This window comes from Erythrolamprus reginae, chromosome 1 (genome assembly GCF_031021105.1).
Source record: "Erythrolamprus reginae isolate rEryReg1 chromosome 1, rEryReg1.hap1, whole genome shotgun sequence".
Taxonomy (NCBI): domain Eukaryota; kingdom Metazoa; phylum Chordata; class Lepidosauria; order Squamata; family Dipsadidae; genus Erythrolamprus; species Erythrolamprus reginae.
This window is the reverse complement of record NC_091950.1, coordinates 225,490,515-225,504,897: the sequence shown is the minus strand read 5'-3', so window position 1 is coordinate 225,504,897 and position 14,383 is coordinate 225,490,515. Positions and strand designations below refer to the sequence as shown.

Genomic DNA, 14,383 nt, shown 5'->3' with positions numbered 1-14,383 from the left:
ACAAGGAAGATTTTCTAAGTGGGTAGTGGTGTTACCAGCTCTTTTCTATTAGAAATCAGGAGAAAGGCTGCTTTGCTTCCTTTTGTTCAAATTTCTAATTATAACAATAAAATTGTAAATTATGAAAATGACTTGTCTAATAGACAATTTGGTGTTAGTTCAAACCTCACAAGAGCCTGGGAAGGCCTTGAAACAGCTATGCTGAGACTTTAAGTAATTATTTCACAGCTTCAAACTACAGAGGTGCTGTAGATTCAGCTCTAGAGAAGTACTTATCAATTTTCTTCTTTTTCTTTCTTATTTAAACTAAAATAAATCATGTGAATAAAAAAATGTGAACATCACATTTGATGTTCAATCAGAATCCACTGTGATTATCATCCCCATGCACTGCTTTCATGACTTGATTAACAAAGATGTGAATCTTTCCTTGGCTGATGATCCCAAAGACAAATTATATAGATGAGTATTTCTCAACCTCAACAATTTTAAGATGCGAGTCCCCTGAGAGGGGCAGCATATAAATCTAATAAATTATTATGATTATGATAATGATCTCAATCTAGTCCCAAATAATTGGCACAGGGTTTTAGGCTGAATCACAATTGGGTTCCCTCTTTCTTCTTCTAAATTTGGTGTGGTTGAACAATTCTAAACTATAACTCATGGATCTTTTCAGAATAATACAATCCATCTAATGTTACTACATAATTCTCATTTTAAATAAATAGCTAGAAATTGACAAAAACATTGATTGCATTATCCAAATGAGTTGATTCTTGACAAATATGCGCTATGCCATTTTTTACCTACTTGTTTACCAGGCTCTCCAATTTCACCATCATCGCCTTTGGGCCCAGGGTAGCCTTTGGTGCCCTAAAGAAGACCAGGCAACATTTAGGAAAAGCATATAAAATATGTGGGACTGTCTCCTGCAACTGACAGTAGATATGCTTTCTTCAGAAAAGTGGCACTCGTAATTTTATTTTGTTTATCAGAATATTCAACTGCAATACAAGTATCATTTTGGTTTCCATTCAGTGTGCTGTTGTTTCTAAACTATATATTGTATCAAATAGGACTGCTGGCAAAAAAAAGTTTTTCAGAACAAATGACAAAGTTTGCCCAACTCATCTCAAATATACTTGGCTGGAATACAATTTTATAATATTTTATGAGAACCCTAAAAATCTCTTTATAGAAGAATGCCCTTTTGGATTGATAGAACTTCCCTTCAGTGGCTGTGGTTGTCCACCCCCACCCCCGTCATGCCTTCCTCTACAACGTGAGGTGTGCAGCACTGGACAGGTGAAGCACGCATCCATCAGTGACCAGGGTAATCCTGATGTGAATTGGGAAGGACAGAAGGCTGGCAGGATGGGAATAATAAGGACAGACAATAGATCTGACCTACAAGTCCACTTGCCCTATATATCAGTATTTATGAAAAGGGGACAGAGAGATACATCCTTGAGGTATGCTGAGGCTCCTACCACATACAAATGTGTAACTCTTTGTTCCCAAACATGGTCAAAAATGCCCTTGTGAGAAAAAACCTGCTTCTGACTCCCTTTCAGTTTCCCTGTCAGGCTGAAGCCATTATTTTGAGTTAGAGACTTTGGCCTGCCACAAATAGAATAGTACTATGGGAACTGGGGAGGAGTGGTTGCATGAGAAGGAAAAATTCTATCCAGAACAAATTCTTTCCAGAGATTCAAGGTCATCCTTTGTTCAGCAACAGCTGGAAGTATGGGGGGGGGGATCATGGATATTAAGAGAACCAGAGTGGTCCATGTGATGTGGGTGTGGGTATGAGGAATGAACCTTAACCTGGGTGGAGAACTATAGGAAAAGTTAGTATTGGGTTGACTACAATTTGTAACCAATATGGCTCTGCTAATACATTGGGACTTGGAAGAAGGCCAAGGTTTGGACTCTGATTTATTTCTCGGATGCTAATTGGAACGCAGACATTCCTATCCTGAGACACCTCATTACAATATTATGTCATGAGGTAAAATTATCACAGCACACAGCTTAATTGAGCCCCCTTTTTAAAAGTAATAGATACAATAGATACAATAGAGATATCCAAATGCTGCAGAAGTGAAGAGGATGATGACTTTTTCTTGCTTCTTTACAAAACAAATAACAAAGAAACAAGGGATTCTCATTTCCCCCGTTCAGTAAGATAAGGAGGAGAAAGATACTTACATTAATTCCACGGTCACCTCTGACTCCGGAATCTCCCTGGAAAAATAAAGGAAGATTGGAAGGTAAAATTGAAACAGCATAAAGAGAATAAATTCTGTTTAAATCTTTGAAGTATGAAATGGAACTCACTGGAGCACCAGGATAGCCAATGGTCCCATTTCCTGGTGGGCCATCATCTCCCTGAAAGGAAATTGGGAGAGTAATAGAAATCAGAGTTTGAACCTATTGACAACTAATTATTTTAATCCACATTGACAAAAAAGCATGAATGGATGAATTGCTCTTTACTGTGTATTGGCCATACCCTATTTTAAATATTGTATCTAATGTCCAGACAGTGCATTTTAAGATTGTGTTGGACAAACAAGAATAAACTGAAGAAGGACAATGAGGATGAAACTAAATCATCTGAATAGAGAACTAAAAAAATGTTAGACTTGCAAAGATTGCGTGAATGGTGGATGAGGAAACAATGCTGTTCTTCAGGGACATAGAAAAATGTCAGATGGAAGATCATTACTTATTTCTTTCATTCCAGAGCACTGGACAATCAATCTGTCAGGATTCTTTAAATTGCATTTGTCCACCAAGCAGAGGATTGGAATTGCTGGCCTCAGTGCCCTCTTTCAACTCTAGAATTCTATGATAATGAGGAGAAGATAGCTACAATCCTATGGGATTTAAAGACTGGCTTGAAGCTTAAATGACTATTTTGTCATTGACTATTTTGAACTCCAGTTTTCATGAAGTTCAACCATGTATGATTATGGCCAGGACTGTTTTCCCTGGAAGTAAACATAATTGGAACACCAGTCAAATTAAAATTTAGCATTTCCATATCACTCACTCTATCACCCATCAAGCCAGGGTTTCCAGTTATTCCAGGTGGCCCAATCTGTCCTTTAGGACCCTAAAAAGCAAAAAGGGAAAGAGCTACATTAATATTTAGTGTTGATTTAAACCAAATGACAAGACAATCACAATTCATTTTCAGAAGAATACCTATACAAAATATACTCTAGTATCTTAGAATCTAACTGTCATGCGAACCAAGACCCAGCATCTGAGAAAATAAATGAACTTCTACGTTTTCTTTCTTTAATGTAGAGTCAATTTATTTAACAAAGCCAATTTGGATTCAGCATGTTTCATTCCAACTTAAGGCCCCTTAAGATTACATCCAGGTCAAAAGCTCATCTCCTATCCCCACACCCACAAGGGCAATCATCAGGACAAATCCAATACAGGGATTTCTAATTCCTTCCTGTGTTCAGTACTTTGGATTCTGCATGAAGGAATGTGTGCTACGTGGCATAACTTCTCACTCCCCTGTGTGTGGGTTTTTCTTTCTTTCTACCATACTGTGTCAGGCCAGCCTTTGAATTCACATATTAACCTGGGGCCTGACACTAACAACATATCACCTTATCTTTAAGATGCTGCAGACACTTACAATTAATGTGTTGTAGATTTATGTTACACTGCCTTCCCATTTTTCAATGAGCCTGTATTATAATAATAATAATAATAATAATAACAACAACAACAACAACAACAATAATAATTTATTAGATTTGTATGCCGCCCCTCTCCACAGACTCTTATATTGAAGGATAGTAGATTTAAATCCAGAAATTTTGGGAATCAACTTTTTAATTCTTATTTATACTTTGCAAAGTTTTATCACTTGTTTTCCAGGCCCTACAATATGAGTGTCATACAACACCAACCATTAATAAAATACTCTTCAATATTCTAAATATATAAATTAACATCTAAAATGCACAATGTTTCCTTGTTTTAGTTGACATCTGTATATATCCTTTAGTTGATATCTGTATGTATCTTGTAGCACTGTTGATCTGAGAAATGTGTGAGAGAAATTCAGTGAGATATGGGATTCTTCCCAACCACAGACACTAACCTCTGGTCCAGCAGGTCCTTCATCTCCCCTAAAACCCTTAGGTCCAGGTGCACCTACTTTACCCTAGAAAAAAAAGTTAGTTCAGTGGTTTTATCCTTCCTAACACATGACCAAAACCAACTAGTTTTGCAGAAATCACAAATCTTGTCCTGCAAGATTTAGATCACAAAATGATCTAAAGGGAATTTCCTGAAGTTGCTGTTCCTTTCCCTTCCTTTCCTCCCTCCCTCCCCTTCCCTTCGGAAGAAGTTTGATTTAGAGGCCTCGAGTTGTTGAGAATAGAAAGAATAGGATTAGGATGAGAATGACTTTTTATTTTTATTTTTTATTAAAAGCACATTTTCATCCTTGTCATTTAGAATAAATTACAAAGACAATAATCATCAGGGAAACTACATTTTAAATTTTAGTTCTGTGTAACTGTAGTCTACTTTAGGACATGCAGTATTATCAGTTAATTTGTCAGACTTTAGCTTTCTGTGGAGCCAAGAAAAACCTTGTATTGGCTTAAGAACCAAAATAAATAGCTTTAAGAACTTCTTATTCCCCTTGTTATTTATTATTTGGATTTCTAGGCCGCCCTTCTCCATAGACTCAGTAGACTCCGTTATAGCTCTTTCTAATTTGTTTTTCCTAAAAGTGGTACAAATTTTAATTATTCTACTGATGCCAATTTATTTGACAGTTCATTTTTTTTTAAAAAAATCATTTATTTGAATCTTGAGTTCTAAAATGTAATACATGGCCGTTTTGTATTCCCCTTAGAACAAATAACTGTGGCCTCCTTTTTCTTCTCCTTTTAAAGTCTGTTGCTTTACATGTCCTGAGGAACTCTTCTTTGGTCACCTTGATGCAAGCAGTTCAATTTTATATAGAAAAACACAGAGGGCTTTTATAGCAGGGGAGGTTCTAAATGAGATTTATGTCAGCTTTTATGCTAGCTGCTGTTTTCAATTTACAATTTTGGTGCAGAACATCTGCATTTCATTTTAACAATACGTGTTGTTTTACAACTAAAAAAATGGACTAATAGAACAGAGCAAGAGGCCTCACTTTGGAGCATTCTGGGATGGAAATGTCCTGGATCTGCTGAAGAACAATTTCCTCTATAGCTGGAATACATAGGCCAGTAGAAATATGTGCAGAGAAAATAATGGAAAAGATGAAAGCAAAAGGAACAATGAATAGTATCTACTGCAACCTATATGCATGGTCTTATACTAGAAAATATAAGAGGAACTAATAATATTGTACTCTTATTCATTGCATATTCCATAAGAGTACCATTTATCCTTAGTAATAATATTGATAATATTAATGATACCAGATCTCACATTATGAACCAGAAACAAGTCCTTTTTTACTATCTTCATTACTTATAGGGCTCTTTGCACTATTCCCATCAACACTAATAACACTGATTGATCCTCACTGTGAAAAAATTATTACTATGAAACACAAATTAATACAGAGCCAGGGCATTGTCTAATATTCTCTTCCTTTCCATTCATTGGTTTACATTCTCCTTCTGCCCAACTAAGCGATCAAGGATGTAGAAGAATTGAGAGCATCTTACTGGCTCTCCTGGTGGTCCAAAAAGTCCCTCACGACCTTGTTCTCCTGGTGGACCTGGCTCACCCTAAAAAAAAAGAGGAAAATAAATGAAGCTAAACTTGCAAATAGAATACCGTAAGTAGAAAAGCAGAAGAGGCAATATCCGAAGAATTGGATCATACATGCTCTATATGTATACTATATATACTAAATTACTGTATACCATATTTTTCTTATAATCAACACAAGAAAACAATACCAAGCAAACCCTATCAAAGGCCCAGATAATCTTAAAATCCATGGATTATCTACTCAAAAAGCTCTTTTAAAACAAAAATAATTTCTTGCCCAGGATCCTCCAGGGATTTGAGGATTTTGGCATAATCATACTGTATGTAGGATTCATTGCATCATACTGTCACAAAAGCCAACTATTTCCAACGTTCTTGCCAATTTGCTTGTAGAATAAAGAGTATTAAGAAGTTAATGGCTCAAATGGGACTAAGGCAAAGCAACTATGAGAGTGACTAGAGAAAAAGACTTGTACCTTCTTTTGCCTCATGAGTTGATGCAATATTGATGGTTTGGCAGGAATGCCCAAAGGCTACATGGAACTGAAACTGACTGCTTGATTGTGCCGCTTCTGGATTTCTAGACATTTTTGTCTGCTTGGTCCCCTTTAGGTGGCTTGAGTTCTTGTCATCCTCAGTCAGTCCAAGACTGCTCACTCTCTGAGGCTTGACTACATCATGGCAAATGAACAGCACTGATTCAAAGAACCAGCAGTGAGCAATATCCTTGTGTTTCAAATATTATCACTGGGCAACAATTTCTTTCCAGAGAATGCTCATGAGACAGTAGCACAACAGAAGGGAAAAAAGCCAAAACAATGTGTCCAACACAGCAGCATACCGAGATATTACTGCATTACCCAATCTTAATTAAGAAGTCTTGGGAAACATAGGGACTCTGTGGGAACCTAGAGTGTGAGAACATTAGTGAAGGGTGCAGTGGAGAGTGGATAGGAAGAGACACTGATGCTTGTCATCCCATTTTCTGAGAAGTAGCAATGTAACAGTGGTCAGAGCCAGGTTAATTTAGGGACTTCTGGAGAAAAATGTTTTATTCATTTGAAAAATAAATATAGTAGGGAGAGTTATACCACAATCTCTTATGTGGCAGCACTCCTTCTTCTACTATGCCAAAATTTTATATAAACAGAATACTTGGTTCATGTGAAGAATTAGGAAATGTCTGCTTTATAAATTTGGAAAGAGGTTGATGAAGAATCCCTTTTCTAAAAATGCCTGCTTCACTCACAGCTGAAGATTTGGACTCAAACTGAGCAAAGAATGATCCAACAGGGACTTTTTCTACAGTATAAATGCAAATTATATAATAACAATGATTAAATGATCATTATGCTATCAACTGAGTTTGAAAGATATACTGTCTTCCCAGAATGTCAGCATGTTTGTTTCATTGTAGATACAAAATCCACGTTTGAATTATTTGTTAGCCTTTACCCTATTGACAGTAGCAACTCGTGAAAGCCAACAGTAATCGACAGCTAGAATATTAACATAAGCAGGGGTGGGTTGGTACGAGTTCACCCAGGTTCGGGAGAACCTGTAGCTAACATTATGACCAGTTCAGAGAACCTACAAATTCTACTTCTGGCTGGCCCCTCCCATCCTGTGTCTGCCAGGAGTCTCCATGCGGCCCATTTTGGGTGCGAGGTAACTGTAGGGCCTGCAGAGAGGCTTGGAAAGGGGGAAAAATGGGCCTCACAGAAGCTCCAGAGGACCTTCAGACCCCGGGGAAGGCAATTTTTGCCTTCCCGGAGGCTTGAAGAAAGCCTCCAGAGCCTGGAAAGCATGAAAAGCTCACCCTCCATGGTGCAGGAGGCCAACTAAACCATGACCACCATGATCACACCCATCCAGCAACCAGGCAGAGAACCTGGTGTTGAAATTTTTGAAGCCCACCACTAAATATAAGATGGATTCAAGTGTCCATTAACTTGTGAATATTATACTACCATGTTTTATGGATTTTTTGTTTGACTTAGCTTCCAGGATTATTCCCCAGACAAAACAGGAAGGAAGTGGTTGAACATTCCACCATGGATAAAAAGGTAGATTATACTGTAACTAGGTTTAATGAGTAATTGGAACTATATTCCTACTTAGGCTGGATATTAATGTTAACAGAAGCTCCAACCTTTTTTTTTTCTTGTAGTAACATTCACATAAAGAAATGACAATTTTCGTTTGATGCAAAACTGTCAAAGTTTATTTGCAATATATTGGTCTCGGTTTTGATTTCTCCTTAAAGCATGCTTCCTATAAAACAATATTTTTTTTCCCTTTGTTCCCACAATGAGGACAGAAAATTCAGTTGCAGAATTTTGATCAACACATTACTTCCTCCATAATCCTTATTATTCTGTGATACCATAAATATCTACCTTAGACCTGCTGCATCTGACCTGAAGAACTCCAGAAAAAAATTACTAGATGACAGCAAAGAGATACAAAATAATGGAAACTTATGTTTTAGAACTAATTGCATTGAACATCTGTCCACATCTGTTCTCCAAGAACAGTTGCAATTTTGTTTGAGAAAACATCAGATGCAAACAAAAAACTTAGAAACATACTTTCCTCCTTAAGTCTCTTTGTAATTTAACAGGGAGATTTATGGTTTTGGAGTCATATATGGGTTTGATTCCACTACTTTTAGCAGCCACTAGCAAAACTGTTTGCATTTAGAATAGGACTGTCAAGATTGAACTGCTTTGTTTCTTTCAAATCTTATTGCTATTGAACCTTGCTATTGGGGGGAGGGAAGGATGCAATAGAGTGCTGAGAATTTGTGCCCTGGCCATGAGATCCTGGAAACCATCAAGGTCACCACTGAATGTACTTGAGATGGAGGTGGACTGTACCCATAACAAAAGGATATTTCATAATTGGACAAATGTGCACCACCCATGGATGGGGAGAAAGGGAAGCTATTGTTTAACTAGACAAACATTTGCGTGGGAAAACCAGAGTGGTTTTTATTCTTCAGTACCAAAATGGTGTATCCAATAAAATTTAACTTTTGGGAATTCAAAGCTCCCGAAAGCGTTTACTTATTTTGGGTTCATTAGTCAGAAAGTTGACAAGGGCATTTTATCACTCAGTTCACATATCAAATTTATCCAAAAAGAAGATAAATCACAAGAAGTGGTAGTACTGTTATATACTGCACTAATGAGGCCATGCTTGGAATACTATATTCCAATGATGGCGAATCTTTGGTATGGGTGCTACAGGTGGCAATTTGCCTCCCTGTAGTTTTAGTTTCACTTTCATTTTAGCAGCTTGTCAGAAACTTCAATCAATCAGCTGAGTGTTGGAAGGAAGATAATCAGTGGCTTGTGCTAATCAGGCTCTGCTTTTGTTTGCTGCAAGGAGATAAATTGTTGCAAGGAGGTAAATTACTCTTTAGGGATGTCTGGGTGGGGCTATATTTGGTGTATAAGACACACCAAGGTTTTCACCCTCTTTTGGGGGGGTAAAAAGATGCGTCTTATACTCTGAAAAATACAGTGATTTATTAAATAAAGTGCTTTTTAGTCTTCTGAGATAAAATATATAAATGTCCTTGTTATCCATGAATAGACCAATGAGAAGGAAGCTGAAACTGCCTTATTTTGGTATAATCCTCAAACTCATGAACCCTGCAGCATTAACTTTTCTCAATATATTATCAGAGCATTTAAAAAAATCTTCCTTCCTGGTTTCCCAATTGGCTTTGGCCAGCTGAATTCTTCTAGATGCCCAATTTTACAACCAAACCAATTTGGTTTGACATATAGTAGATTTTCCCCTACTTTTCCAACTTTCTCATGAAAAGAGGCATTGTTATCCTTTCCTGTTCAACTAGCTCATTAAAGGGAGATCCAACCTGGAAATAAGAAATTGCTTGACAGTGAGAACAATTAATCAATGGGACAGCTTACCCCTGGAATTATGGGTGCTCTGTCCCCGGAGGTTTTCAAAAACAGATTGGATAACCATTTGTTTGGAATGGTACAAAGCCTCTTGCTTTGGGCAGAGGGTTGGACTAGAAGACATACAAGGTCCCTTCCAACTCTATGATTCTATTATGTGACATTCTGCTTCTCTCCTCATTCTATTCAATGCCTTTCTTAATTTATAAACTCAGTCCATTCTATATTGAGTCATGTGTATCCTCCAAGTTTCAGCTACAAGAAATTCACCACAAAAACAAGTTTTAACAGAACCAGTTGAGAGTGAGGAATGTCTTTTCCCGATGTTAAGATATTATTAGAAATATTTAAAACTCTTAAACTTGACTATTTCTGTAAAAAGAACACCAGGCCTTAATGGCTTCAGTTTTCACTTAAAACAGTAAAGTCTTTCTTCTTCTTCTTCTAAATTTGTGACTATCATAAATGAAAATTTACCTTTCCCCCTTTTAATCCACGAGTCCCAGGGACACCTCGTAAGCCTCCGGATCCAGGGTTACCCTATATGCAAAAGGATTATGATGATTTTATATACTGTACTACATTTAATAACAAGCCTGAAGAAAGTGTGACAGAAAGCTTTTAAACTTATTTCTCTTGACAAAGAAGCTGAAGGGGAATTTTGTATTAGAACTTGTTCTTAGAATCCATTTAGGAAGGATTCTGAAGGCTTGATAAGGACTGCAGGAGTTGCTAAACATTTTCACAGGTTTCACTATGTTAACAGTTGAGGAAAGCTCTTTTCTTATTGTATCCCATTTCAATATTAGAAAAACAGCTTTGAATAAATCCATTGAATTTCAGCTCCAGAGGCTTAATGAAGGCCATTTTCTTGGTTCCCAATTTTGCTACCAACTACAGAAAACATGATTGAAAACAGTAACTTTACCTTTGGTCCAGCAATACCATCAGATCCAGGACTTCCCTACAAGAGAAAGAAGAGACAGCGAAATGGGTTGTCATGTACTTAAATCTGTTCCTTCAGGTCCATAGAATCTTTAAACATATACCTCATCTCCCCATTCTCCTTTTTCTCCTTTGGCTCCCACTTCTCCAGGCAGACCCTAAAAGATATGAAAAAATAATTATTTTTACCGTGAGCTTTTGAGTATTCATACAGCAGCTGTAAATCACATAGTGAGCTAAACTTAAATGGATAGAGATGTCGGAGCAATGTTATTATTAGCCTTCAAAATCAAAATCAACTAGCTTGCCTTTCATAGGCAAATGACATATTTATATAAAGATTGTTTGCCAGTTTAAAAACAACTCTGACTTCCTCTGATCCCATGACATCAACTGCATTGAGAAGCTGAAATGATTCAGTTTTGCCTTGGCTATAGTATAGCTACAACAAAACCAACATTTCAATTCATAATATTCTGAAATATGGTAACTCTCTACAGCTGATTGGCAGTCATTTTCCCATCAGAAGGATCTCTTATCTTATCCCATAATAATAATAATAATAGTAATAATAATAACAACTACTACTACTACTACTACTACTACTACTACTACTACTACTGAGACTTGGAGCAGCTCACAACAACAATGCTGGTTCCTGAGCTTTGGTTCCTCTATAAGTTCCTTGAGGGGAAATAATGGTTTAGAAGCTTCAAAGTCTTCATATTTTTAATACAACTAGACAAAGCCAACATGAATTGGGTACATGGACTGGAGTGTATAGAATAGCAATTTATTTTACTCATTGATGACATGGGATAAAACACTTTTCTCTTTACTCCAAAACATCCTGCAGCTAGGTGGGAGCAGTAAATTTGTTTTTCTCCTTATCAGTACACTAAAATTAGGTGATGGTCACATGACAATTCAAAACTTTCTGATGGATTGGGGAGTAAAATAAGTGGAAATGTAGAAGAGGTCAAGGTGTCTAAAAACATAATTTTTCCATACACCACTTAGGTTATTCTTGCTTAGAGATTATAGTTGCAACTGGCAACCCCGTTAGTAAGTGCTGCAATTGCAAAGCAAAACATCACACAACTGACAGAAACTTCTGTTTTGGGTGTTAAGGAAATCATTGAAGTAATTAAGTGACCATGACTTGCAATTTTACATCTGCACTCTCCATTAATTGTGCTTGTTGAAAGCAGGTTGTGAAGCGAGTAAATTATGAGTGTGTGACTGTGGGACAATATAAACAGTTGTCAATGCATACTGGTTGGAAAGCAAGCAAATGGTAATCATGTGACCATGAGACACTGTGATCCTAAATATAAGGTTTGGTGGCAAAGCTATTTTTTCAAACTCAACTTCAAACAATTGCTAAATGAAATAGTCAATAAGTGAGGTGTATCTGTACAGTCCTTTATAAAGAACATTTGCCCTCTCCATCTAGGCTGCATGGAATAAACATACAAGAGTACAGATGTGTAAAATCCAGGAAAAATCCAAGATAAGATGGAGCATCTAGTCAATTTCATGTTTTGTCTGATCAACTAACCAGTATTCCTAATCTGGCAAATTACCAACAGCCACTTTTGAAATCAGGAAAGCTCAAGTGAGGTTAGGTTTAGGATTAGTCTCCATGAGGTGAGGGAGGGGTGACAAATCAGTGATACCAGCCAGTCTCTTCCTCTGCCAACTTACCATCTGGCTGTTTACCATCTTCTAATGCAGTGCTTTTCCCCCTTAGTTCCCCTTTCATTAACCCAAAACTGCTTATCAAAAAGTCCTTTTACCACTTATGAAAAAATCCTTATTTAAATGCCCCTGTGGTCATTTGGGGCAATTTATCTAGAATAGGGAAGTTTGGGAAACACAGCTCTAATGGATCCATTAGCAAGTTGATAATTTGTTTTTTTTTTTATAAAATTGAATGGGTCCAAAGACGGGCTACAAAACTGGTGGAAGGTCTTAAGCATAAAACCTATCAGGAAAGACTTAATGAACTCAATCTGTATAGTCTGGAGAACAGAAGGGAAAGAGGGGACATGATCGAAACATGTTAAAGGGTTAAATAAGGTTCAGGAGAGAAGTGTTTTTAATAGGAAAGTGAACACAAGAACAAGGGGGCACAAACTGAGGTTAGTTGGGGAAAAGATCAGAAGCAACATGAAAATATTATTTTACTGAAAGTGTAGTAGATCCTTGGAACAGACTTCCAGCAGACATGGTTGGTAAATCCACAGAAACTGAATTTAAACATGCCTGGGATAAATATATATCCATCCTAAGATAAAATACAGGAAATAGTATAAGGGGAGACTAGATGGACCATGAGGTCTTTTTCTGCTGTCAATCTTCTATGTTTCTATGTTTCTAAGTTATGGGGAACCTTCACTCAACCCTGCTATTTATTTGCCTGAATAAATAACCAATTCTGCTGACTTCCTTTATCAAACAGTACACAAAACAAATTAAATTAATTGACCTAGAGTGCTTCTTAATAGAGTGCTTCTCAATTACTTTCTGTTATGCCCCCCAGGAAAAAGTTAACATTTCGTGCCCCCCAACTCTCCATCTAACCTGCCATCCCCAAATTGTGTCCCACCTGACACTTGTACTTGTACCTCCACCATGTTTCTCGGCATTGTGTCCAGGACAGCCCATTCTAAAAGAAAACGTCTTGCGAGTTCGTGAAGTTTGATTGAACGCATGAGATGTTTTCTTTTAGAATGGGCTGCCCAGGACACAACACTGAGGAACGCAGCGGAGGTACTGGTACAAGTGTCAGTTAGGACACACATCCTACTCTCTGCGGCAAAAAAAAAAGCACATTCCCCGAGGTCTTGTGCCCCCAGGCATCACCCCCCAGGGGAGCACACCCCACTATTTAAGGAGCATTGATTTAGAGTAATATTTAGTCCAGTGTCATAAATTTGCTTCTCAGTAGCATATAAAATATAAACAAATATTTATCATGAAATGCACCATTCTTTAGCACCTGTAACATTGGGGACATTGTTATAGCATACATAAATTTGAAATCTACCCAGTTCTTAAAGCTGGCTGAGCAGAAAGAGTGTGAATGTGCTGGCTATTGCCTCTTTCTCCTAACCTGGTGGTGTTATATTGGGGGAGGGAGACATTTCGCTGTCCCTGTCCAAGATGTGAGTAAAGGAAGTGGTTAGGTATTCTCCTCTGGGCAGCAATGATAACAGGGGAAGGCCAACCAAAGTTGTAAATTCAAAATTATAACTATACCTTGTCTCCACGACTTCCATCTTTTCCTTGTGGGCCTGGACCTCCTTCGGGTCCAGGTTCTCCCTTGAAGTAAAGAATATAGAGACACATATAAGTTTAGGAAGGAATCACATTCCAACATCCTAAATGACATGACATACAAGTAGAGGGGGTTTGTCTTTGATCTCCCTCTCCTTGGTGGAAGTGAGAATCTCTTGTAGTCAAAATAGAGAAATTTAGTGCTTTATCATTGTGATAGGACCACACATTGCAGCCTATATGAGAAACATAAAAGCAGAATTTCAAGTTATTTCAAACACAGGCCATTTTATATCCAAGAGTGTTGTTATGCATATACGTGTGTGTCACTGCCGGTTCGCTTCCTCCTGTGCCGTGTGAGCGCATGTGCAGTGCTGAAAAATCCTGGGGGGAAAAAAAGCCAAAACCAAGATGGCGACCGCATGCACAGTGCCAGAAGCTCGGCTTCTGCACATGCTCAG

The 14,383-nt window shown here is 37.6% G+C and overlaps 1 protein-coding gene across 1 annotated transcript in view; it reads right to left on the bottom strand.

Annotated features, from left to right (window-relative positions):
• Positions 1 to 14,383, bottom strand: part of COL6A1 (collagen type VI alpha 1 chain) — a 48,819-nt gene that overhangs the window by 16,621 nt on the left and 17,815 nt on the right. The window contains exons 16-25 of the mRNA XM_070732301.1: positions 13,905 to 13,967; positions 10,745 to 10,798; positions 10,624 to 10,659; positions 10,173 to 10,235; positions 5,715 to 5,777; positions 4,139 to 4,201; positions 3,062 to 3,124; positions 2,344 to 2,394; positions 2,215 to 2,250; positions 814 to 876 (exon numbers count right to left, since the gene is read on the bottom strand). Of these exons, the coding sequence (XP_070588402.1) occupies positions 814 to 876; positions 2,215 to 2,250; positions 2,344 to 2,394; positions 3,062 to 3,124; positions 4,139 to 4,201; positions 5,715 to 5,777; positions 10,173 to 10,235; positions 10,624 to 10,659; positions 10,745 to 10,798; positions 13,905 to 13,967 (555 nt within the window). The remainder of the gene's footprint in view (positions 1 to 813; positions 877 to 2,214; positions 2,251 to 2,343; positions 2,395 to 3,061; positions 3,125 to 4,138; positions 4,202 to 5,714; positions 5,778 to 10,172; positions 10,236 to 10,623; positions 10,660 to 10,744; positions 10,799 to 13,904; positions 13,968 to 14,383) is intronic.